Consider the following 25,818-nt stretch of genomic DNA (forward strand, 5'->3'; position numbering starts at 1 on the left):
AGAGATTATCCAGGTAGTGACCTAATCACACAAGTCCTTCAAACCTGTGTCTAGAGGTCAGAGGGGAGGAATTAGGAAATCTGAAGTATGCATTGTTGTAAGCTTTGAAGATGAAAGGGAGCTCATGACAAGAAATGCAGGCAGCCTCTAGGAGTTGAGAATGAGCTCTGGTCAACTGTCGGCAACAAAAATGGGACCTCAGTCCTATAACCAGTAGGAATTAAGTTCTGCCAACAACCTGGATGAGCTTAGAAAATGACCCTGAGCCGCAGTAAGATAACGGCCCTGGCCGAAATCTTGACTTAAGCTATGTGAGACTGAGCAGAGATTCCAGCCATACTGTGTCAGACTCCTGGACCATGTAAAAGGATAAACATGTGTGTTAGGTCACAAAGTTGGTGGTAATTTGTTATGCGATAAGACAAAAACAAATACAGTTAGGAAAAGTCAATTAAATCAATGTGCAGAACTAACCCAGTATAGATAGGTCCCTTAAGAAAAACTTCTCACTTAAGCACAGAAATAAAGAACACACAAAACTACATAGTAAAATAAATTAGGACTCTATTATATACTCAGAGCATCCCCAACTTCTCCTTTCCATGATGCTATCTCCAGTGATGCCTACAGACGGTGGCTTTTGATAAATGTTTGAAATGAACGAACAATTTTATTTCAAGCAAGATAAAAAATTAACCCAGGCGATGTCTCTTTGAAACCTCACAACTGCAAAATGAAAGACTCTAATATTATTAAATCCACGTATTAAGTTACTATTTTTAAGTGTCTTAAATGAAATTAACTGTAATACTTATATCAGTGAAAGACCAAAGATGAGATCACATTTCTTTACCTTGCTTTCTTCTCCCTGTCTCAGTCTTCCAGGACTTGGAGGAACTGAAGGTCGCTTTCTACCCTTTTCCTGTTGGAAAAGGTCCTGCAATCTATAATAAAAGGGTTGGGGAGGGGAGAGAATATAGTTTGTTTCTAATATCCTGAATAACACTTACAAATTTTCTCTTTACAATTGTGAAGCCACAATAATTAGATTTTCCTATTCCGATTGCAATAGATATTAAAATTATACATAAGTTTCTGTCTTATTTCTAACCAACTAATCAAGAGCTGTGTGTGATATGACTGTAGTTATAAAATAGTAAGTTACTGTAAGAGACAGCATAATGTAACAAAAACAAACAAACAACAACAACAAAAAAAAATAGGAGCTTTAGAGACCAACAGACCTGAGCTCAAAACCCGGCTCTGACAATTAATAACTATACAGCTTGGGGAAATGCCTTACTCTTAGAGCTTCTGTGAAATGGAAAGAGTATATACACTGTAGGATTCATAAGACCAAATAAAAGCCTGAATGTCCATCTGGTGCCTTACTCACTGCCTAGCATAATGCTGATGCTCCACAAATAATGCTATAATAATATAACTGAACTTTTAAATAAGCATCAAAGGGAAGTATTTCCCCCAATAAAAATTTACATAAAGGTCTAAGACACACATAGTAATATATTTGAAAGTCCTGACCTAAAAACCAATAATCACTCCATGGAATACTAATTCAGGTGTATTATATTCGATAAGCACACACACAGCATTGAGAGCTGCCCTCATCTGGTTTTTTTCTTTACAAACTACCTGAAGATGAGCATATATGTTTTAAATGATCCAGGAAAGGATCATTTCCTGGCAGCAGGAAAATAAAAACTTCTACAATTTGAGAACTAAATGTAATAACATAATTAATAAAGTCCTTTAAATTAAAAACATCATGGCAGAGCAAATTTTGCAAAAACATTCAAGAAACACCAGGCTGCAAAGCACACCTGTTATTCCAAGCTTGTAGCACTTCGCACAGACTTTGCTTCTTGGCAATGAGGGACTCGAAGATGGACTGCAGTTGCTGAGGGGTGTCTACTGAGGAAGACATGAGCCTTGCTTGCATCTTCTCGATCCAGTTCTTGAACTCGCCTTCTTCCATCTACAGGGAAAAAAACAATTCCAGCCGTCTGAGACACACACCAAAAGAAACTTCTGATAAGTTAACAGTTAACTTCTGAGCTTCTGTCAAAGAAATGAATGACCTCTTTTTGTGCAAAGATATCTTCCATTTTTTCCTCTCTTGTTTTGCTAAATGTATCCGTTTTCAAAGACGCAAGTCTTTCATCAACAGCAAGATATACCTGTGAAACTCTAATAAAAACAAACATTAAACACCTTAAAAAAGTTGGAATTAAATTTTCTAATCTCACATAAATAGAAAAATGACACATACAAAACTCTATTTTATTGAATTAAGAATCATACACAAGTTTGCAACATAAAAAAGACCTAAAAGGATGTACATCAAAATTTTAACAGCTGTTATGTCTAAGAGGGTTTGATTTCTTTTTTAAACTTTTATACAGTCTACATTTTTTTTTACATCAGGCATATGTAACATATATTTAGAAAAATAGTTATGTTTTCAAAGAAAGCTAAATGAACAAACCTCATATTTTAAAATATGTGTACATTATAGACACATGTCTATGTACACAAAAACAGATGATCAAAGAAACTAAAACTTACTTTTGAAAGAAGTCCTTTAGATCCTGAAGAAGGGACACTTTTAACGGGGCCTGACGTTTAATGAATATTTTGGGGAATGGAACACATACTTCAAGAAGCCGAATGGGAGAATAACTGAGAGAAAAAAATACAAGTAATAGTAGAAAAGTAAAAAATATTTTAATATCTTGAGTAGCGGTAAACATAAATCCTATGAGGTACAAGACAAAGTTTCTACAAAACAGCATTTTAAAACAATTATAAAAATATTGAAGACGACTTTCAACCATTATAAGTATCTTCCCCAATTCTGAAAGGGTTTTGTCCTGTATGTTTCTTCACTGTACTGTGACATCATCATGTATCCCCTAAGGCTGCATATAAAGCACAACGACTAGGATATAAACCTTTATGAAGGCGAGGAACCCCTTCCTACAGTTCACTTAGAAGTACCTTCCCAGCTCCTGAGGATTCCTCACGAATCTTTACTCCTCGTGAGTCCCTTATGAGCCTTTGTACCCACGAGTTTATGTTGTCTAATAAATGCTAATCACCCATGTGGGCGGCAGATTCGTGTTTAAAGCTCTTGCTTCCAAAAGGAAATAAGCTCTAATTATCAATATTTCCTGAGGGCCTATGTTGTGTCAGATGTTGTTTTAGGTGCTGAGGAAACAGCACTAAACAAGGCTAAAATTACTGCCCTGGTGATTCAGAAATGAGACTCAGGCAATAAACAAAACAAATAGCTAAAATATACATTGTATCGGATGGTAAGTGCTCCAGAGAAAACTAAAGAAAGCAAGGGCAGTAGGGAGTGCTAGGGGTGAGGTGTCAGGGCCGGGAAATGTAAACAAAGACCTGTGCTGAGTCAGGAAAAGCAAGCAGAGGGCTGGGGAGGGACGGGCAGTTCAGGGAGAGAAGAGCAAGTACAAGGCTCCCAGGCAGGACCCTGCCTGATATAACCGAGGCTGCAGTGAGGGGACAGGAGCAGGAGGTGAGAACAGAGAGGTACTGAGCAGCCAGAGCATGCAGGAGCTCACAGGCCCATAAACGGCTCACGGAAACAGACACCCATGGAAGAGTCTGCAACCGAGGCGTGGCCTGAGCTGATTTTCGTTTAATGGAACCACTGTGACCGCTGTGCTGAGCTCAGACTGAGGAGGCAAGCCCAAGGGTGACTGGTTAAGGCCACTGCGATCCTCTAGGGAAAGGCAACAGAGGCTCAGTCCAGAGCGGGAGTGGCGGAGACGGTCAGAGGTGCTCAGATTCTGGGTCTATTTTGAGGGCAGAGCCTGAAGGCTTTCTCAAATCATGTAATACCACGGTGTACCCACTCTGTGAACTCGTGATTTTAGCTCTACCTGGAATATCCAATTAACCTTATGCTAGTGGATGTCTTAACAAAAATCCTAATAAATGCTTACATGCAGAAAACAGTGGTTAAGATTAACACCTGGAGCAGCAGATCTACTAGTTCATATCATGACTTTATCACTTGCTAGCTCTCAGCGACCTATAAGCTCGAAAGTGAGCGTAATAATAATACCCACTTCCTAAATTAAGGATTAAATAAAATGACAACACTGAAAGCTCTTAGCACAGAGCATGACCCTCTGCACCTGCAGTGGGAGGCATGGGGAACAACACACCACAAATTAATTCCATCTAGTTACGGAAGAAATGTCTCAGAGCCTTCCAGGGAGTATGTGACTGTGTGTAAGACCACTCTGCCCTCTTACCTGAAAGAGGCCACCATCTGATTATAGGAGAAATACTGGTGATAATCATGGTGGATGGAGTGACCGCACGGCTCCGCATTGGCTCTGCGAGTATACTGCTGCCCGTAAAACCTGAGTTCGAGGTACTTTGCAAAGGACATGGACCAGGACTCGTTGGAAAGAGCAACAACTGGTGTTACCTGAAAATCAGATAAACCTTTTGTTACGTAATCACATCCTGCGAGTCTCTTTTTTAAAAAATAATTTATTTTCTAGTACAAACCTAATATATTCTGAATGAAGCAAAGTGGAAAAAGAAAGAAGTGTTTAAAAGTGGGTAGGGTTAGGGATGGCTGGGGGAGCAGTATCTTTTTATCAGTATGTATTAGTGTATTTTCTTTCTTTCTATGTATGTGTATGCATGGTTATATATGTACATATACATGTAAATGAACACACAGAAGGTATCCAGTCAGCATATTTGTACATAAAAAGTCTTTCCTATAATTAGTTTCATAGTCTTGTGTTATTTTTACTTAGCAATGTATCATAAGTATTTTCCCACATAAAATACTCTTCTACAACTTGATTTTTAATAGCCATAGAGTATCCCATTATATGGACATATCTAGCCAGTTCCTACTGATGTGCATTTAAGATATGACAAGTTTTTCTTTATTCTCTATTCTGATGATACTCTGATGAACTTTCTTGTGTACACACACACACACACACAAATATCCATAATTATTTCCTTGGAATAAATTAAGGAAAGTAGGAATTAGTAGGCCAAACGGCATGAACATTTATGCAGTCTTTGATACTTTTTGCCACATTGTCTTCCAAAACTGGGGTACTGGGAAGTGCCTGGGTCGCTCGGTTCAGTGTCTGCAGTGTCTGCCTTAGGTTCAGCTGATCAAGCCCCCCACATCAGGCTCCCTGCTCAGCAGGGAGTGTGCTTCTCCCTTTTCCTCTGTCCCAACCCCCCCACCCCGCCGCTTGCATTCTCTCTCTCAAGTAAATAAATAAAATCTCTAAAAAACAAAAAAACTGGTGTATTGGTTTACACAATCTCCAACAATAACTGAGAATACCAATTTCCCTACTTTCTTACCAATCTGGGAATTATAAATCTTTGAAATGTAATTTCTTAAAAACAAAACAAAATAAAACTGCACTTCACTGGTTTTATTTACACTTCTCTGACTACTGAGCAAAATTTATTTGCACATGTCTACTGGTCATTTCTATTAAATTGCTTTTTGTCATGCCTTTTGCCCTTTTTCTATTATCATGCCTTATAGAAATTTAATACTAAGTATATTACTACTTGGTCATGTTATAACTTTTTTGACACAAGGAAGTCTTTCATTTTTGTGTAACAAAAACCGTTTGCCTTTTCCTTTCTAACATAACCCCAAAGGCAAAAGTTTTTGTTTTAAAATAAAGTACATACACCAAGGCATGTAAGATATACAAATCTAATTTATTTATTTAATTCACTGCTCGATCTACAGAAGTTCACATATTCCACAACAAAATATTACTCGCTGTCTAAAAGGAACAAAAGGCCTATAAGAACAAGTATAAAAAGACAGATAATTACAAGAAATGTAATGTTCTGCTACTGCAGAACAGACCTTGATTTTGCCTTCCTCAACCACGGACATTGATATATAGGTCACACTATTATTTTATCTGTCATTCTCATACTTGCCTTCCAAAAGCACACTCCAAAATAAGCATATGAAGTTATTAAACTTGGCATATGTTCACTGTAAAGAATCTGGATAAGAAGTAAATATTAAAAGCATAATATTGTCAACCAAGTACTTTCTCCAGAGTGAAAAAAGAAAAGCACACACAAGAAATAAAACACAAGGTCTTTTTCTCAAGAGATCAATTTAAACATGGTCTCAGCTGGATCTCTTAAGATAGGAGTGTTGATATAGGCTCAAACAGACAGAAACATCCTAGCATACTATCATTATTGTGCTACACTACAAGTCTGTCTCCCCCACTAAAGGACAGGAGCCATGCCCAGGCCCTCACACAGTCCCTGGCATATAGATGGTGCTAAATAAGTGTTTGCTGAATAAATAAACATAATTTTCAAGATATAATCTCCGTAATTTTACTGAACAAGGTATCGATATTTTACCTAATGACTGATAAATTCTAAAATGGAAACCTCAAGAAACAAACACCAAATGCAATACCCAGCCCTGGAAGGTAAAATAAGAGCCCAATGACGAATAAATCCAAAATAACATAGACCACCCCCTTCAAAAAGAACTTCACAAATAAAGAAATAAATGATGTATGAAATATTATAGTAACAGGGCACATTTACCTGTTTGCAGATTCTGCACCAGGAATAGGTAAGAATTGTATGTTGATATCCAGGCACTGGAGAATCCAACTCCTTCAGGATTATCTGCACACAGCCTTGGCCATGGACAAAGCGCCGAATATGATGCACCATGGGGGTATCACAGAACATGCTAGGACACTGATAAGAAGGCCTTTGACAAAAAGAAAGTCCTCACATTAACCATAAAACTGGAAACAGTGTAGAATGAATACTCGCTAATCAGAACCACTGTCCAGAAAGTGCAGGATCCTCTCTAGAGCAATGATGACCGGTGGACGATCAGTGCTGGGTACCACTCGCATTACTTGGAGCCTATAGCTGAGCATCCTGTCTTCCGCTACAGCTGTGACAGTTTCTTAAGCACCTTCTATTTGCTTAGCATTTTGAAAACATCAATTCATTTTACCTATGGAAGTCCATGATACTTCTGGAGCTTGTTATTCCTGTATAGGGGGCTGGTAAAAATTACTTGCACTTTGTCATGTAAATGGCAGGTGATAGCACTAAGACTTAAACCAAGGTCTAGCTGATCTCTGCTTCTCCAGCCTCTCATTTTAATCACTAAAGACAGACATCCTTAAAAAAAGTCTTAGGGATCACAACGTATTTAGACACTCAAAGATCTGAGGAATGAACTAGATAAGACAACCTGGGGTTGAATATGAAATCAATTACTTCTTTGTATGGTATACTCTGACATGTGGTATTATAGAGAAGGCCACATAATAACTCCAACTCATGCTTATGTTTTAGGTTAAAATTCTGGGCATCAGAAAAGCATACATGGGACATAAGGAGAAAATTTGTTCTTACCTGAAACAGTATCTCTCTAAAAATATTCCTAAGGTAAGATCATTCTTTCCATAAAATTCCATTGTTACAATCCTAAAAGAAGACAACATTTCTTAGGAACATGTCATAAGAATTACCACACAGCCAAGACACTTTATGAGACTACAAACTACCTGCTAGACATGCCTATAATGTAGTACTAAAGTATGTAATATTCTGTTGTTCTTATAGAACAGAGTTAACCTCATCAGATAAAACAGGTTTGGACTAGCCACACTATAGCTCCTTATCCACTCCCAGGCCATTAGTATCTTATCAAACTACATCAGGATGCATAAACAATAATAATAAATGAGTAAAATGGATGTGAGCTAGGAAGAGGTAAAAGTTTCCTTTACAAAGCCTTTATGTCCTATCACCATAAAATAGAACCCCTGTCTCCTGTTCTCTGGTCCACACCTTTACTGAGCATGGAGAACAGCAGCTCATATCGTTCCAGGAGAGCCAATTCCTGATGTTATGCCTGACTTAGGAATGCCCACAAATAAGAGAATTCGGCTATAGCACTGTTAAATTATTCAAGCCTTGACCTAAGGAGTCCATAAACTCCCACAGAAAACTTCCATGGGTTCCCCAGCCCCAAGTCAGTCTGCTAGAGCTACATGGACTCTAGAAGATCCCTGATCTCACTGGTAGAAATAAAGTGTTTCTGGAGTCCAAAATTAAAATACAGAACACATTTTGTTACGGAAACAGTGCTCCAAAAACAAGCTTTTAAAATTAAAGTACACGGTACTCTTAAAACGAAAGATAAACTATGTAATAAGCAGTCTTTTGTGACTATTATATCATTCTAAACAAATAACTTATAACATTATAAAATGTTTTTCTATCATTCTACTTAGAATTAAGTTAATAAGGCCAAAGACTCACTGCTTTTTTGAAAATGATGCCTTATGGAAAACCTGCCTAAATTGTACATTATCATCCAAATGCTTAAAACTAGCTTTTATGGGGGCGCTTGGCTGGCTCAGTCGGTGGAGCACGCAACTCCTGATCTCCGGGGTTCTAAGTTCGAGCCCCATGTTGGGTAGTGAGATTACTTAAAAATAAAAAATCTTCAAAAAAAAACCAAACCAGCTTTTATGTATCAACTTTCTCACTTTTATAAGTACGAATTTGTCTTCCATCCCTCACATCCTTTTCACTCTTACTCTTACCTTCATATCATTTACTTCTTACCCACGAACAAATACGAATTACATATTTAGTTCACAAGTTTAGAAGTTCTATCAATTCATATAGACCAGCAACATGCCATTTACCTAAACACAGACCCTAATGGCTACATTCTTTTTTTAAAGTTGCTGGGGTTCTGTTGTTAAACACAGTGCAGCAGTGCAAGAGGAAGAATCCTACCAAGGGCTGACGCAGGCACTGGGGGCGTTGCTGGACTGGGCCGAAGAGCTGCTGAAGAGCACACACAGTCTCTGGTGGTTCACAGGGTTCAGACAGTCCACCTAAAGGAGAAGGAGACGATGAGCACCCAGAAGCCAGAGCACACTCCAACCCCAATGCGTGCTTCCAATAGCCAGCCCATCCCCCGTGATTTGTGAGGCCTCCCATCATCACCGTAAGGGTTCCAGAGAAGACTGAAAACTGCCAGAAACTAACATAAGGAAGAGGAGCCATTCATTTTTGAGACAAAACAATCCCAAAAGTTTAAGTTAACTTAAAAATACCAACAGATGTCTACATAGCTTGTCTTCCTAGATACTCTTTATTACTTATAAAACTGCATTAAATTATTTTGGAAGTAAATAGCTAATGACCTACAGCCATATGAAACAGTCTGAACTGATGGCTGGATAGAACATCGATCTGAGAAATCTAAAGTCTCAGGTATTTATTTACTTGTACTTTATACCTGTTCTTGATCATTACGAAGGCAACATCTGCTCTCTTGAAAAACAGTACAGAGGTACATAAAGAAGTTCAAGAAATACATAAAGCCTCTCCTCCTTTGATGCCATCCCACCTCCCAGAGCGAGAACTTTGACCCTGTGGTTAAAAACCATGCATTCTTTTTGCAAGTTCACATGCATTTATACACAAAAACACCCACATAAGAATACACAGGTGATTTTATTTTTATAAAAATGAGAGGATGCCTCATACAACACTACTTGCTTTTTAACACTTGAAAATATATCATGGGCTCTATCTGGATTATTCAATGAGATCCAAGTCATCCTTTTTACCGCAAACAACTAGAAACAAGGCTTCAGCAAATATCCTTGTGCATATATTCCTACAAAATGTAAGCATTCCTATATAAAATGCTTACTTATTTTGGCAGAATAGGTTATAAAAGATTGGAATCCTGGACCATAGGTATATACACGCACATGGGAACTCTTAGGATCTCCCTATCACTTTCTATAAATTTGCATAAATGTATATGAACACAAATCTACATAATATTTATTATAGGTATTTTTCCACACCACATTAACCATGGCTCCTGTCACTTTCCTTTTTTGCCAATCTCACAAACACTAGTGTACCACACAGAAAAGAGTGTCACACCAATAAGTAGCTATTATTTAGCACTTCCCCACCTCCCGGTGATATTAGGCAACTTTTTATTTGTTCTATTAAACAATTTCATATCCTCATTTAGATGGATTTTTTCATTAGTTTTATTACTAACACTATTACTAATGTGTCCACGAGCAAATCTTCCTTAATTTCCCCTCAATTTCTGCTTAAAAAGAGTAAGGGCATGATCACCGTTAAATGACACGAAGTGTTTTATGCTAAATAAATACGTCTGACATTTTCTAAAAACACATCCATTTTCTCCAGGAACCTTCCCTCTCGCTCCCTCTCACAAAGGACCAAGGACGCATCACACCACACCCAGGTCAGCCTGCCACAACTTTACTTAGCTCCACCCTTCCCCCTACCGCAGGCTCTTCCTATACTTGACTGTCAGCTCAGCGTGAAAAGTTCAAAGCCCAGTTTCATTACTTGATACTCCTACTTCATACTTAAAGCAATACATAAGCCAACAGACTCAAGGCCAAAAAAAAAAAAAAAAAAGGGTATAGGAAGAAATATTTACTAAATCTGCAATCTGTCATAGTTGTGTGGTGTTTTTTTTTTTAAACATGCACAGCACAGTTTTTCAACACGTTCTAAACGTGTACCCAAAGCGGCCTCACCTTTGTTGACCACAGCGTGTCATTCGGAATCAACCCTTTCTCTTCGTCACCCTCAATTTTGCTTCCTGATCTGCCGCTTGCCATACCAGGTGCTTCCTTTGAATAAGCAAACGGGTCTGCATTTTTCTGCTGAATTCTTCCTCCTCTGGCCCGATAATCAGCCAGCATTCTACCCAAGCTCTGGCTATCCCCAAGATGCTCAGCAATTCTAGTGCTCACTAGCTCGTGCGAAGGCAAGACTTGAATAGACTTGGCCTGAATGCTTCCATTCATGCCCTGAAGGCCGGAGAGATCCCTAAGCAGCTGCTTCTTCCGTCTGCTCTCCATTTCTTTGAACTCTTTATTGAGGAGAGGAGACCAATAAACCTGCTCTGCAAAATAATCTCGGGTAGAGCATCTCATCCCCTTTTCAGTCAGAAGGAAGGGCTCCCGGAATGTGATTACTGGGGAGATACAGAGGATCACGTCTTTCAATTCCTGTTTAAAGGCCAAAGAATAGGTCTTTCGTTTATCTTCTGAAGAGGTAACCTCCTCCGTAACATACAATCCAGTGTCGTCTTGTAAAGGGTCTCTAAAGGCTCTCATCTGGCTTTTGGGATCCTGTAGCTCATCCGCGTGCTGCAAGGGCTCTGGCGGCTCAATGCCCACGGCATCCTGTGGGTCGTCCACATGGAGCGGCAACAACGACTCTGGGACCGATGGAAAGAGAGCACAGGGGATAGCTGCCGCGCAAGCTGTTGTGACATACTCTTGATGCTTCAAAGCGGCAACATCCTGTGTGGCGCTTTTATTTTCCTGGTCACCCTTCTCAAACACAATCCTTGATTCTAGCAAACTGCCATCATCGGAGGGCAGAAGCTCTGGAGGGAAGTCAGGCTCCCGGGGGAGGGGACTTCCGCCGAATGGCTCCTGGGCAGTCCCTTCATCCTCCCGTCCTTCAATCAGAGAATGGAAGGAAGGATTCTGGGTTAACGTAGGAGGCATAGCAAATTCATCCATGAGGAAGGAGATTTCTAGTTGAGAATGATAAGCTACACAGATCATAAAGATTAGGATTTCCTTAACTCGAGCCAGCTCATAATCAGAGCCTCCTCTAAGCTTGATTGTGCAACCCAGGTGCTGTGGACAGCCTTCAAAAAACATCAGTGTTTTGGTTTGCTCTACAAATAAACATAAAGAAAGTTTAAGAAGACTTAGGTGGCAATCCGTAAGACCAAACAGAATTCATTCATTATCTTAACCTCTACAGGAGGAAAACCGTTAAGACCACAGTTGCCAATCCTCATCTAACCACTGCTCACAGATACTAGTATTATAACCAGATATTATTAACAGATATTAAATATTAGTAGGACAAAGTAAACACTGTAGTACTAATGAGTTTACTCATTTCCTCTTGTCCTCAATCTCAGGTGAATCTATGTTAAAGATCACTCACCACTAGGTAACTGAAACATCTGCATATAAAATTTGTGACAGGTGCCCAGGTGGGGTTTTGTAAGCAGCTGGTCCATCGACATTACTAAATCACCTTGGGTCATCCGACTGATGCGTTCTAAAACTTGCTAAAACATAGAAAAACATTACATTACAAAATTAAGAGGAGAATAAAATTCTTAGTAAATTTTTTCTGGAAAATAAAAATTTAGAAATAAACCTCACAATTTCCTTAATTTTAATTATATAATTTCCTTAATTTTAATTATATAACAATTTTTTTGATTCTAGATTAGACTACAATATATGCCCACAAAAACAAACCAGACTCATATTAATAACATTATCAAAAGGTATTTAAGCATCATGCATTGGCACAGAATACTGGGGAGGGGGAGGGGAGGGGGAAAATTTCCTAGAACTGGCCACTATTCTGGGTATAAGAGGGTAACTTTTCAAGAGAGAACATTTTCTACTTGTACAATTCCCTGAACAAAAAGAAAGCTCAACAAGGACTACTTATTAACTAATGTCTATTACACCTTTGGTCTTATAAACAACTATAATGAGCACTATATAATTAATTACACTTTCTTCCAGCCTGAGGTTCTCCAGTCTTAAATAATGAAATGGCTATCATGCCTACTGTCCTACTTTCAATATATGGAACAGCAAATAGATAATCAAAGATCCCTGCATATCAATCATGCATACATATAAGTTTAAAAACTGAGATTTTAAAAAATGATATAAAAATAGAAAAACAAGAACACTCACTGATTTTACATTAATGACCAAAGTAATGCCATGTTCTAGTAACATGTCTTGGGCAATCCGAGATACTGTTTTTTCAACTAGAACCAATGTGGGTCGAACATCAACTATTCGCTGAACATAATTCTTCAAGAATTCCCTTTCCTGAGGAAAAAAACGTCAAAACTATTATACCTGGTACAATTCAAGATCTAGAGATATTAAAATATCAGGACAGTTTAAATATTAATATAAATCTAAGCCTAAATTCTTTTCATCCACAAATAAGTCCATAAGCAAGTTACTTCAAACACAACCAAGAGTATTATTCATAATTCTGAACTGTTGGTTATGCTAAAAAGAGTTTTGGGGAAACTCTATTTTCTGACTCACTAATCTTAATTTGAAGGATTTTCAGTTCTTAATAACTTCAAGTATGAAAGCCAAGAATCCAATTAGCTCTCAGAGGTTAAAAAATAATAATAATAAAAAAAAAATCTAACCTCATAACTCCCCAATGAAAGCAATTTCTAATTTTTTAATTATAGATTCCCCCATTATGTTCTGAAATTAACCAGAGTAGCTCTTCTTTGGGTATCTGAGTAAATAACTGTATAAAGATGCTATTTCACCTTCTTCCTCATTTCAATCTCCCAGCAGATCATATTCTACCCAGAATAGCTAGAGTTAAAGATCTAAAACTTAACAATTAATTGCTTGACGAAGGTTTATTTTCAAAGCAAATGAGTATTGTTAAGTAACAACCAGAACTAAAACAATACAAATCACTGTTTCATAAAATTCCTGGGCTCCACACAGGAGACACCTGAATGTATGAGCACGTCTGTCACTTCTGGTCCATATGCCCAAAGTGTGTTCTGAGCAAGTCTGTATTTATGGTGAGTGCCACGAGACGGATGAGCCTGTTTCTGCAATGAACCTGCCATGATGGAGTATATTTCTACCTTTCTCTGTTTTACTGACAGAAATTGGACATTTTCAAAATCTCCCATTATTAACAAAACGATTTTTTTTCCCTTGAAATGTGTTAATTTCCTACTCTACTTACTACACGGTAATTTAACAGCATTTTAAATGATATTATTTGTGCAGCTTCAAAAGTATACCTAGAAGAAGTTGATTTTTTTTAAATTTCTGGGCTTTGGCACAGGAATGGCAAATACACTTCCTCTCAGTCCCAACTATAATCAACTGCCATGATTGTACATGGAGCACCTGTTCCAAAGGAGGTCTGGGCCAGGGCCAGCAAGGAAAGAAGATCGGGGAGTAGTCCATGAGCACGGAGCAGAGCAGTGTCAGCTTTGTGAAGACTCTGAAGCCAAAGGCTCCTTATCTCCTTGCCCTTTGCTTTTCCTCCTCCTTCTGATTCCAGGCAAACTTTGTTTATTGTGCTTTGCTCTACTGTGCTTTGCAGATACTGCATCTCTTGCAAATTGAAGGTTTGTGGAGACACTGTGTCAAACAGGTCTACTGGCACCATTTTTCCAACCGCATTTGCTCACTTCGTATCTGTGTCACATTTTGGTAATTCTCACGGTTTTTTACACTTTTCCATTATTATTATATTTGTTAGGGCAATCTGTAATCAGTGATTATGAACAACCCCCTGAAAGCTTAGATGATGGCTAGCACTTTTTAGCAATAAAGTGTTTCTAAATTAAGGTATATATTTATTTTAGATATAATGCTATTTGCATACTTATTAGCCTACAGTATAGTGTAAACATAGCTTTTATATGCACCGGGAGACCAAACAAGTCATTTGACATGCTTTATTGCAATACTGGCTTTATTGCAGTGGTCTGGAACCAAACCTGCAATCTCTCTGAGTTTGCAAGCACCATAGTACAGAAAGATCCCTCCAGATCACTGTTTCAGTAAGAAGTCCTTACCTGAAGCACAATAGGATCAATGCAAGTAAATTTAGTTTCTTCTCTGTAGAGATACTCAATAGAACACTTCAACAGAAGAATTTTGGGATTTTTAATACAAGAATTCATCTACAAAACATGAAATGTGTTAAAAGCTTTTAAAGTCTGCACTTTATAGACCTTCTCTAATCGTATCTTTAAAGTCATACTGTTTATAATTCCTCCTAAATAGACTATCTCCTTATATTTGTATTGAAATACTCTTATTTAGTTCTTTTGTGGTATTCTCTTACATATTTTTTCAAAACAAATTGCTCAGAGCCATGCAGACTTCCTCAAAAACTGGCTTTGTTTCACTAATTCTATTTTAACCTAATCCTCTACATTCTTAAAAGTTTTTATCCTGTCTTTAAAGAAAGGGTCTTAAAGACAGGATACCTCATGAACTCGTAGAGATCAGTAACTTCAAAAGCATAATTTAACCTTTCTAAAATTCAAGAAGGAGAAAGGAGGGAGAAAAGAATTAAAACACCTCCTGAATAGATTCCAAGCAGTGATACATTGGCAAGCAAACTGGGTAACAAGAAGGCAAAAAGGAAAACCTTAAAGTGTATCCAGAAGTGCGGACTCAAACAACATACCCTAACTATGCAACTAAAGCCACAGGCAGAGCAGTCCAGGCCCTGCAGTGGAGGTTTCAGACTGACTGTGCTTATACACTCCAAACTTGCAAATGGCCTTAAAATAATGAACGCGTCAGTTGGGGAACTACATTTAGGGACTTTTTTTTAGCAACTACAAATTAAAAATAAATATGGTCAGTGGAGCAAGACAGTCATTCATGCATATGTTTCTACCACTCCCACATACAATTTTCAACTCTGGAGATAAGCTCAACATACTTTCCTCTTAATTCTATAGAGATCATTTAATTTGGCATAAATTACTACCTTGATGGGTAATGTGCCTATTTTAATAAGATACTATGTAGATATAATGACATTGGATCAAATCCAAACATAGTTTTATTTATCTATGGTCACTAACAATTTTTGGGAGGCTTCATGCCTTACAGAAAAATGAATTAATCTCTGCTTAGAAAAGAGTGAAAATAGGACTGTAGTTCACCCATCAGGTTGCTCAGGCTAGAAATCTACCTGAGCTCTCAATGTAACCAAACCGTTATCTCCAGAGGTGGGGGTCAGGGTATCTCTATTTGCAGTGAGTTCCCAGAGTGATGTGGAAGCACAGCAAGTTTGAGAGCACTGCTAGACTGATGGTTTTTCAAAACATGAGGACCAACCAATGACACTGGAAACACGCACAGTGCCTACTTTAAAAGCAGCCCCACATTCCCACTCCCTTATAATGAATGAGAATTTCTAGGGGTTGGGCTTAGGAATCTACGTATTTAACAAGGTCCACAGCAGACCCTGATGTACCAAGCACTTTGAGAATCAGTGGCCTTCAGGATAAAGTTCAAGACCCTTAGTGGGATACAAAGCCCCTTGCCTGCTTCCTCCAGCCTCATCTCCTTTCTCATCTTGCACCTTAGGATCTCAGAGATTCCTTAATACACCAGGTTACTTCACCCCATTCCTTTGTGCTAGTGCTAGAAAGAGGCCTCAGGCCTGAAGGCAAAGATAGAAGGTGAGAAGGATAACAGAACACCAGTGATAGTTCTACAGCTCAGCCCTAGAAGAGAGAACAAAGTTTTAAAAGTTTTAAAATGCTAGGCCTCTGGAAGGACTCCAGTCTATTAGAGAAACCTTGTCTCCCAAAGATGTGGCAGGTCAAGGAAGAAATGATACCAGTACCCTACCATTCTGTTGGTCTGGAAGCCTGACCCATCCTCTCCCTTCTTCTCTTGTCTCATGAATTCCTATTATCCAAAACCTAATCATCATCAGCTCTGAAGACCTTACCCGAACCTCCAGAATTTCACTCCTATAGCAGACATTGCTAATTGCTCCTTGATATCCATTCTCCTTCTCTCCTACGATTAGGGTACCCCAACTTGTTGGCTTGGTACATAGTCACAATTTGCTGAACTTCACTGTTGAAGAGATCACATTACCTTTTTATGTGCAATATTTTTGGTACAAACAAATCCATTGACAACCACAGAATCAAACTTCTTTCCACCTGGAATCTAATGAAACAAGAAAACAAAACTCAATGATATATTATTAGAATCCAGTCAGATAGATGCTATTATTTATTTCCATTTTTAACTTTAACTATTATGTAATCAAATCAGAACAGAAAGTTCCAGGATATAATTCTTTCTTTCAACCAATAATTAATGAGATCTAGCATGACTATTTTCCCACCTCCCACTCTCTACGCTCTTATCTGGTACTCTAAAATACCCATATGACTGACCAAATTGGCAATTAAAACCATTACTAAATCAAATGTCATAGGCAAAAAATACATATAGGCCTCCACTATCTAAAAAAAGGCAATTACCCACTGCTTTTCCTTAAAACAGTGACAGTAATGTGGGAAGAGGTATTCTCATAGATGATGTGTCAAGAAAAAGGAAGCAAAAAAAGAAGAAACCACATTTGTTTGGTTTCCCACTCCATGCCCAAGTCACCCCCTTCCATTCACCTCCCATTTCCTATGGGTGGCTTCTATGACCTCTAAGTGCACTGCTAACAAACAGCAGACAGAAAAACCTTCCACTCCTTACTTAGAACCCCTTTTAGGTTACCGTTAAGAGACAAATCACTACCAGGCCCACCCTATCAGTTCCGAGCATTAGAAAAGCATTAGCAGAGCTCACTTTTTTAATATGGACAAACTGACGGATATCCATGTCATCGTCCCGATTCTTGACATCTGGTCGAACTGTCTGAACAACCTGGCAGACCAGTGATACAATGATGTCCCTCCAAGATGGTGACAATGACTCATTATGGAGCAACTGTTGTAGTAGTGCCATCATGTGGTTATGATTAGCTGAACTACAAAAATGTCACAAGAAAGAAGTTTGCATAGTTAATACTGCCAGAGATAATAATTTTGAAAATGCAATAAGCAGTCTACAAAGAAACAGCATATGAATTATGGCTCAAAGACAAGATCTTCTTGAGCCAATCGTATTTCATCTGTACCTTAATGATTTTGCACATGAATGAAATCTGTATCTTCAATTAAGATAACCCCTTTAATTCAACTAAATTTTAACATATAAATTACAACTGGGACAGACAATCACAATTTAGGACTCTCGTTTTATAAGAAATTTCATCAGAACAGGCTTTATTTCCTAAGTAATCTTAGTATTTTTGACTTTATGAGGAAGAAGAACTACGCATAATGCATCAAGTCATTGAAAATTATAAAAATGGAAAATTAACATCAAAAAGCTCACTGCCTTACAGCAACCTCTCCATGGCTTGTTTCTCTCCATTCTCCTCCCTCAGCAGCTCCAGGTTGTTGTGATGCCAGCCCAAAGGTGTGAAAGGCAGCTCTTTGGATTTCTCCTCAACTCGACGATTAAATAAGGATTCTAAGTGTAAAATAAGAAATTGTACTTCACGGTTATGTTTTATGCCATGTACTTAATAGATTTATAAAGTGCAAATTTATCTTTTCAAGTTTTTAAACTCAGCCAATTCAAATTGCTGGTGTAAAAAAGGCAAGGACATGTGTAAATACACAAAAAAATTAAGTGTGAGTTCGATCATCAATATTTACAACAGTCAAAATGACTGGGACTCTCAAGCCAATAATTATAAATACAGCTTCTGAAAAACAAAAGAGATTTTTACAGTCCTTTTATTTCATTGGGAACATTCGAAAAGAAGGGGGCTGCCTTTCCCTGTAAAATCACAAACTAAAAACTGCATTCAACAGAACTCTAAATGCTGGTAGAACGACATGGGACAGTGTGGGTGCTGAACTTTAAGAGGAAAGCTCAGCCCTGAAACATCTCAACCAGTACAGGACAGTGTAGACAGTCTATTCAGACAATTCTTTATAGTGTTTCTTTCTCAATATTAGAACAAAGTCCTTTTTTTAAGCAAAACTTATATAAATCAGACCCAAAATGAACTATAAAAAAATATTAAAACATGATAAATAACAATTTACGTAAATTTTTGTAAAATCTCTAAGTTTTTAAAAAGAATGAAAATGCATCTAGACAAAAAACAGACTGTATTAAAAGGTTTGCAGAAAGGAAGGGCGCCTGGGTGGCTCAGTCTGTTAAGTGTCGGCCTTCCCAGGGTCCTGAGATGAGTCCCACATAGGGCTCCCTATTCAGTGGGGAGTCTGCTTCTCTGTCCTTCTCCCTCTGTGTGTGTGCTCTGTCTCTCTCTCTCTCTCTCAAATAAATAAAATCTTAAAAAAAAGCTTTGCAAAAAGGATGCTCACTATACAATTACTGAAACATGTGACTGAATAAATGGAAAGAGGTGGGAAATGCTTACAAAAATTCTCTAATCCTTCCCCCTCTTAAAGCAAACCAAACAAAAAAAGCTTTCAACCGAACAGTCCAGCACTACAAAATAAAGCATATGTTCATGATATGAGGTACAAAAAACTGTATACTTTAATTATGTAAACAGCTAGCCTATATAAACTCCTAGTTGAACCAGATGTTCAGAGATGAATTGAGAAACACTGCTAAGTTATGACAACTTACCTGAGGTCTGAGCTGTGGAGTGTTATGAACTAATTACGTGTGTCTTTACTCCACAGTAAGCTAAGTAGGGACGGTGTAAGAGAAGGCTGTCTTCTTCTGTACTGCCTTTTGTCCCCAAGAAATTAATCAGCAAAGTTAATTCTTTATCTCTATTTCCCCATTTCTCTTTCCAATTCCACAGGGCAGGCAGCGTCCTCAAATGGATGAGATCTCTCTGGGGGCTTTTTGAGAAGTTTGAGAATCCTTGATGATATGTTTATTGATACTTAACATTATATTCATGATTTGGAAAGCATAAACTATGCCTTTCAAAGAATAAAATTCAAATTCAATTTAAAGCTTTTAAACAATTGCTTTTCAGATCAGATATCTTCTCTCAAGCCAAGTCCAAGTTTATATTCTTCATCACTGATATTCTCAGAGTTACTATACATATAAAAAACTATGTTCCTATAGTACTAAACTAATCAAATTTATTTTCAGTACCTACTCTGTGCCAATCAATGTGCTAGGCCCTAAGTACACCCTTACAAATAAGACCATCCCATGTACAGCTTTTGATAAAATTACCTTTGATGAAGGCATCACTTATTGAGAGTTGTTGTCCTCCATTGTCAGAAATCAAATACTCTGCATACCAGGAAGAGAGCAGAGGAGGAAGAAAAGGAGAGACTTATGACTGAAACATGCCAGCATATTTATACAGAGAACACACCTACACACAAAGTATTACTCATACTAAACCCAACACTGCCCAGCCAATTGAAGAAAGCTTTAGGCTAAAATGCATCTTTATACTTATTCCACACACTTCAAACCAAACTATAACAGACTTGAATAATAAAACTCAACAGAACCTTGAAGCAGTAACATCAGATAATCTTTAACAGATTGCTTTTCCCTTATCAAAGCTGAACCAGTTTATAAAAACTGAGATCTTTAGTAATTTAGGTATGACAAGCCTAAAAAGTTACACTATTTTTCTCATATATAACTGTATGACTTCACAAATAATCACTCTGTCTATATACAGAATAGTTTATAGAGAAGCCACCTGAAAAAATATATAAGGTTTTTTTTTTTTTTCCAAATTTCAGACTATATGCTATAAAGCAAATTAATACAGAAGTGACACTGGCAGGGAATAAAGATTTAAATCATCAGGATTTTTATGAGCTTTCAAATTAGGGTTTCAGTTTTTCAAAATTCTAACTAAACACTGCCAAATAGTTGCCATAACTGAATATACACTGTGTTCTTTTAGAACTTTTAGAATGTTACTTTTCTCACAAGTGAAACTTATTCTTTACTTCCCCATGAACTTTTCTTTGCATCCCTGACCAAGCATAGCTCAAGTGAGGTTCTTTCTACTATGCAAACAATACAATGTATTTTAAGCCTTTTAAAATAAAGGTTCTCCACAAAATTCTTTCCAAGTAGATTTCACTCATAACAAATGAGCTTCAGAAGATGCTATGTTTATAAGCTAAAATGTGCATCCTTTCAACAAGAAAGCAGAGAAAAAGTTTTACATTGGAAATTCAAAGTGTACCATGCCAAATACAATAAATCAAGTATGTAGACAAATAAAAACAGATGTTATACTTTATTCCTACACCTCCCACACAGAAATGAATAATGCCAATCTGTTTGTTCAACTAACATATCGGCTTTACAAGCTTTACTTTTCATACTAAAGATTAAGTATATATATGTATATACATATATATATATGATGATGATGATTTTCAAACATACAGAAAATCCTGTACCCCCTTCACCTAGATTTAACAATTAACGTTCCGTATCTGATTTCTCTCTACATATATGTATGTATTTTTCCCCAACCATTTGAAGTTACACACATCATGACACTTGACTAATCCTTCATCATACATTTCATAAGAATAAGGGCACTCTACAGACACAATACCATTTACATACTTGAGAAAATTGACAATGTCTTCAAAAAAAAAAAAAAGGAAATTGACAATGTCTTAATATGATGAAATTAGTGCATATTCTTCAAATTTATCTGTCCCCAAAATGCTTTAATAAATTTTTTGCCTCAAACCTGGATCCAAATAAGGTTCATACGCTACAGTTCCTTCATTCTATTGTAGTCCAAAGCAAACCCCCTACCTTTTTACTTTGTCATGATATTGAATTTTGAAAGAACCCAGGCCAAATGTCCTGTGGAATGTCCCATTTTCTGGATTCGATTAGATTGTTTCCGTATGGTGCTGTTTAACTTGCTCCTACAGGTTTTCCTGTAAATGGGAAGTAAGATCTAGAAGCTTATGGAAGCTATGATTTTCCCCTCTCTAGGTTCTACTCACTGATTTGTCAAGAATGGTTCAGATCCTGCTTGCAAAACATAACAAAATGTATTTTAATTATACAACTCTCCAAGTTTTACCAATAGTGAAAAACTAATCAAGCAAGCTCGCAATGTTCCAGTTTTACAAGTTTATGAAAATGAGGGGTTTGCTTACATAAGGTAAAAAATACCAGATTTTTTTTAAGTACAGATATGTAAATCATTTTTAGAAATCCAAATTTCCTCAGCGTTGGAAGATAAAAGAGGACTCCTAAGAAAATATTTTATAAATATTACCTTTAACTTCAATGGAAAGATAAAAACCACCAATTCCCACTTACATTCTAAAAGGAAGGAAAACAGGAGGCAGAGGAGTGTATTACTCTTTCGCCTCACTACCAGTTCACTCTGACAATCTTTACTTTCTGGTAATCAGTGTTAGTCTTAACTACAATGTGGAAAAAATACATTATTGTTCTTCAACTTCACAAGAAAAACAGAAAATGAACAATTCTTGTTAGTATGCTAAAAACTAACAGGAGAGAACTGTGAAAGCCAGAAACATTTATCAAGGGAATCAAAAAGGCCTTAAATTTTAGACTCTCCAGGTTGCACATGACCTACGCCCTACAACATAACCTGTGAGCATCCCTTTCCTGTTGCTATCAGGTTACTCTTTCAATATTTGGCACAACCATTACACAAAGTACAAATCTACATGTTATATTAACAGTGACATCACTAAGTTCTCACATTTGCCAAACACACTAATAATCTTTTTATGTGTGGGGGGGTTTTTTTTAGAGAGAGACTCAGAGAGACTCCAGAACCTGTGCTTTTAAAAGGTAAATATAACTACTGCCTATAACTCCCTCTTTAACATATTTCAAGTGCGAAACTGTCCTCTTTGTCTGCAAGGTTACTGAGACCGTTAAATGTCTCATTAACATAAAAGACAACAGTATCTACCATAGTCTCCTGAGCTAACAATCTCATACCACCATAAAAGAAGGAATGGGATTGTTATGAAAAGATTTATTTTAGTTAACCAACACGGGTGCCCAGTCACCACCAAGCCCTCTTCTAAATACCACAGTACATCCTCTTAATTTTTTCTACAATTTTGCCAACTTCCAATGTCAAATTGAGAACCTGTTTTTTACAAAATTTTAATGCCTCTGTCACTACAATCATCTGAACCATAATTCTCCAAAGATAACAAACTCTGGCCCCATGATCACAGCTCTAAATTCTTTCAATAATCTAGCATATATTTTGCCTGAACCTGGCAAAAAGACTTATTTAAAGTAATCAGGCATTCTCTAACCTCTCTTCATTATCTTGGACTTTACTTTCCTTTTAACCATATATATTCTTTCCTGATAAAATTACCTTGATGGGGGAGAGGGAGAGAAGCTTCAATTAGTATTACATCACCTTCCCCAGAATATTGCCCTAATTTTCTTCCATTGTTCCACAATTTAAAAAACCTTTTCTGAGATGTCCTTGGCATTTACTCCATCCATCAGTGCAAGCTGGACTTCTGCTAGCCCGTCTTTTTTTTTAAAGTGCTGGCCCCCCTTTCAGATTTATCCTCATATGAGAGTATCTCTCACAACTTCTGTAGACAACCTTTTTAAAGGGTTGAGGGAAGAGAAGTTGCAGACGAGTCATGGTGATTTTTTCAACTATGGACGTTTCCCCTTTAAATTTCCTTAGGGATACAATTTGAGGTTGTACTGTACACATGTCAGTATTGAAGCTTCCTGTTCCATTCCTCTCTCAACATTAGTTAGTCAGGCATCCTAAAGCAAATTGCCCAACTGTGCTCCACAGCCCATCTTTTGCTATTCTGAATACTATGACGACAGGTCACTTTCTTCACGGCTTTCGCAATTTTCTAACCTTCCAAGACATGAAGTCATCATGTCAAAAATGTATTTCATGCTCTACTTTCAGCAAAACGAAGCTGCACTGCCAACACATGTGTCTGAAGGACAGATATCCTCCATCACAAAAGATGCCACCTCTGACCCACATCTATGATTTCTATTACAAAAGCATCACCCACTATGCTCCAGGAGACCAGACTATAGTTCATCTCGCCCAGCGTCATGTCTACTCCAATGTCCTTTCACACTCACCCAAATGTTCTCCACCATGCTTACAATTTGTTTTGAGGATTCCCATAAAGATATGTATCTTACTCATGTTCAATGCTAGTCAAGTCTCCTCTTTTACTGCATCTCTAAATTTCTGTTTTATAATAAGATATACTTTTTTATTACTACAACTCTTTTTGTTGTTGGTTCAATTTTTTATTTAAATTCCAATTAATTAACATATAGTATAATATTAATGTCAGGAGTAGAATTTAGTGATTATCCGTCATTTACATATAACACCCAGTGCTCATTACAAGCCCTCCCTAATACCCATCCCCCACTTAGCACATCCCCTGCCCACCTCCCCTCCAGCACCTCTCAGATTGTTCTCTATCGTTAAGTCTGTTTTATGGTTTGCCTCTCTCTTTTTTCCCCCCTATTACTATAACTCTTAAAAGCCTTTTTACCACATCTTGAGGATAACGGTTAATATTGACAACCGTTAGAAATTTGTTATAGAAATGAGAGTTTGTTTCCAATTATTTTAGAACAGATGTTTAGGTTCAAAGCTTCTCTTTTCTGACCATATTTTTAGACTCAAAATAGGAAGTAGTAAGGAATTAGACAAGCATTTCCAATCTAAGGAAACAATTCAACTTTAGAGAGCTAAATGTTAAAAATCCAAACTCCAGGTGAAATCACAGAATAAATGGTTTCATCTTTATAATGATTTTTAGTTACTACAACATAATGAAATCTTACAATTACTTATTTACTTATGTATTTTTTATTTAATTTTACATAATGCCTCTTTAGGGCTAAAATTCAATTTGCCTTTTAGTTATAGCCAACAGAGTAAACCTCGACATCCATTTTTAAAAAGCATTTCATTTTTTATATAATGCTATATTGGACTTTAGCAATAATTTATCTTATTTTTCCTTTTATACCAATGTCTTCTGAATATGGTCATTATTATTTTTGAGTCAGTAGAATAAACCCTCAAACAAGACAACTAAAATTATCAAATTCACTGTGTATTACTCAGAGAAGAAACCTTTTTTATAAATATGGCACATACATCACAAGCATTTTTTTTTTTGAGCTGGACACAAGAATGGTATTTTATTTATTAACAACAGAAAATATAATTACTGCGTGGCCTGGGAATACACATGAGAGTCTGATCAACACGACCCTTCCCTGCAGACAAATATCCATGAGAAGTTTCATCAGGGTTAGAAACCATGGAAAAAATACAACAGTATCAGAAAAGAAATGTGTATCTTCGGTCTGTTCTTTCCATAGCAAACATTTAAAATCATAGTAGAAAGATGTTTTGGATTGTGTGTTTTCCCCCTACTATAGTTCAAGCACCTGAAAAGGTTTAGTGAAATACTACGTTACTGGTTAATAGCATAAGCAAGTACGCTTTAAAATGTTAAATAAAGAAAGAGAAATGAATAGAGCAGAACATCCATGTTATAAATGCAAAGAAATGCCACCTTGGAAGTTGCACATTATGCTAAGGGAAGAGCAATAGTAGTAGTTCCTTTTAAAGACTACCAGCTTTAAATTGGGTGTGGTGGTACTGAGGGAGAAAACAAGAAATAAAAGGAACCAACCAAAAAAAGTGTGGGGAGGCAGTGTGGGGAAATGAGAAAGGGGGGAACAAGACCCACACCGAATCCCCTCCGCCACGAGGACAGAGGAAGCCAGGAGGACAGGCCGGCGTGAGATCGTGTGGCCCAGCTCTCCAGCCTGTGCCCGGATTCCAGATGGTGACTCCCTCCTACCTTTTTGGTCAGCAGGGTGAGGGGGCACATGTGGGTACTTGGAGGGCTTCTTGATATGGAAGTTCACGTTGTCCAGCTCCATGTTCAGGCTGATGGAAGCGGCTGAGTCACTGTCCACTGTGGACTGGAAGCTGCTGACTGATGTGCGCTTGCTAGGACTGGCAGAATCTTTTAGTGTCGGG

At 37.4% G+C, this 25,818-nt stretch overlaps 1 protein-coding gene across 3 annotated transcripts in view; it reads right to left on the reverse strand.

Annotated features, from left to right (window-relative positions):
• PIKFYVE (phosphoinositide kinase, FYVE-type zinc finger containing) overlaps positions 1 to 25,818 on the reverse strand; it is a 75,806-nt gene that overhangs the window by 21,105 nt on the left and 28,883 nt on the right. For 2 of the 3 annotated variants that reach the window (XM_035007258.1, XM_035007259.1), the window contains 17 exons: positions 25,637 to 25,804; positions 19,986 to 20,045; positions 18,149 to 18,278; positions 17,550 to 17,730; positions 16,836 to 16,910; positions 14,780 to 14,887; positions 12,891 to 13,031; positions 12,115 to 12,241; positions 10,677 to 11,836; positions 8,869 to 8,969; positions 7,471 to 7,542; positions 6,637 to 6,808; positions 4,305 to 4,483; positions 2,587 to 2,700; positions 2,100 to 2,208; positions 1,842 to 1,996; positions 854 to 944 (listed from right to left, as the gene is read on the reverse strand). In XM_035007258.1, coding sequence (XP_034863149.1) covers positions 854 to 944; positions 1,842 to 1,996; positions 2,100 to 2,208; positions 2,587 to 2,700; positions 4,305 to 4,483; positions 6,637 to 6,808; positions 7,471 to 7,542; positions 8,869 to 8,969; positions 10,677 to 11,836; positions 12,115 to 12,241; positions 12,891 to 13,031; positions 14,780 to 14,887; positions 16,836 to 16,910; positions 17,550 to 17,730; positions 18,149 to 18,278; positions 19,986 to 20,045; positions 25,637 to 25,804 — 3,143 coding nt within the window. The remainder of the gene's footprint in view (positions 1 to 853; positions 945 to 1,841; positions 1,997 to 2,099; positions 2,209 to 2,586; positions 2,701 to 4,304; positions 4,484 to 6,636; positions 6,809 to 7,470; positions 7,543 to 8,868; positions 8,970 to 10,676; positions 11,837 to 12,114; positions 12,242 to 12,890; positions 13,032 to 14,779; positions 14,888 to 16,835; positions 16,911 to 17,549; positions 17,731 to 18,148; positions 18,279 to 19,985; positions 20,046 to 25,636; positions 25,805 to 25,818) is intronic. The other variant, XM_035007260.1, reaches the window with a different exon arrangement.

This window comes from Mirounga leonina, unplaced genomic scaffold, assembly GCF_011800145.1.
Source record: "Mirounga leonina isolate KUSES-001 unplaced genomic scaffold, KU_Mleo_1.0 Mir_151, whole genome shotgun sequence".
Lineage (NCBI taxonomy): Eukaryota > Metazoa > Chordata > Mammalia > Carnivora > Phocidae > Mirounga > Mirounga leonina.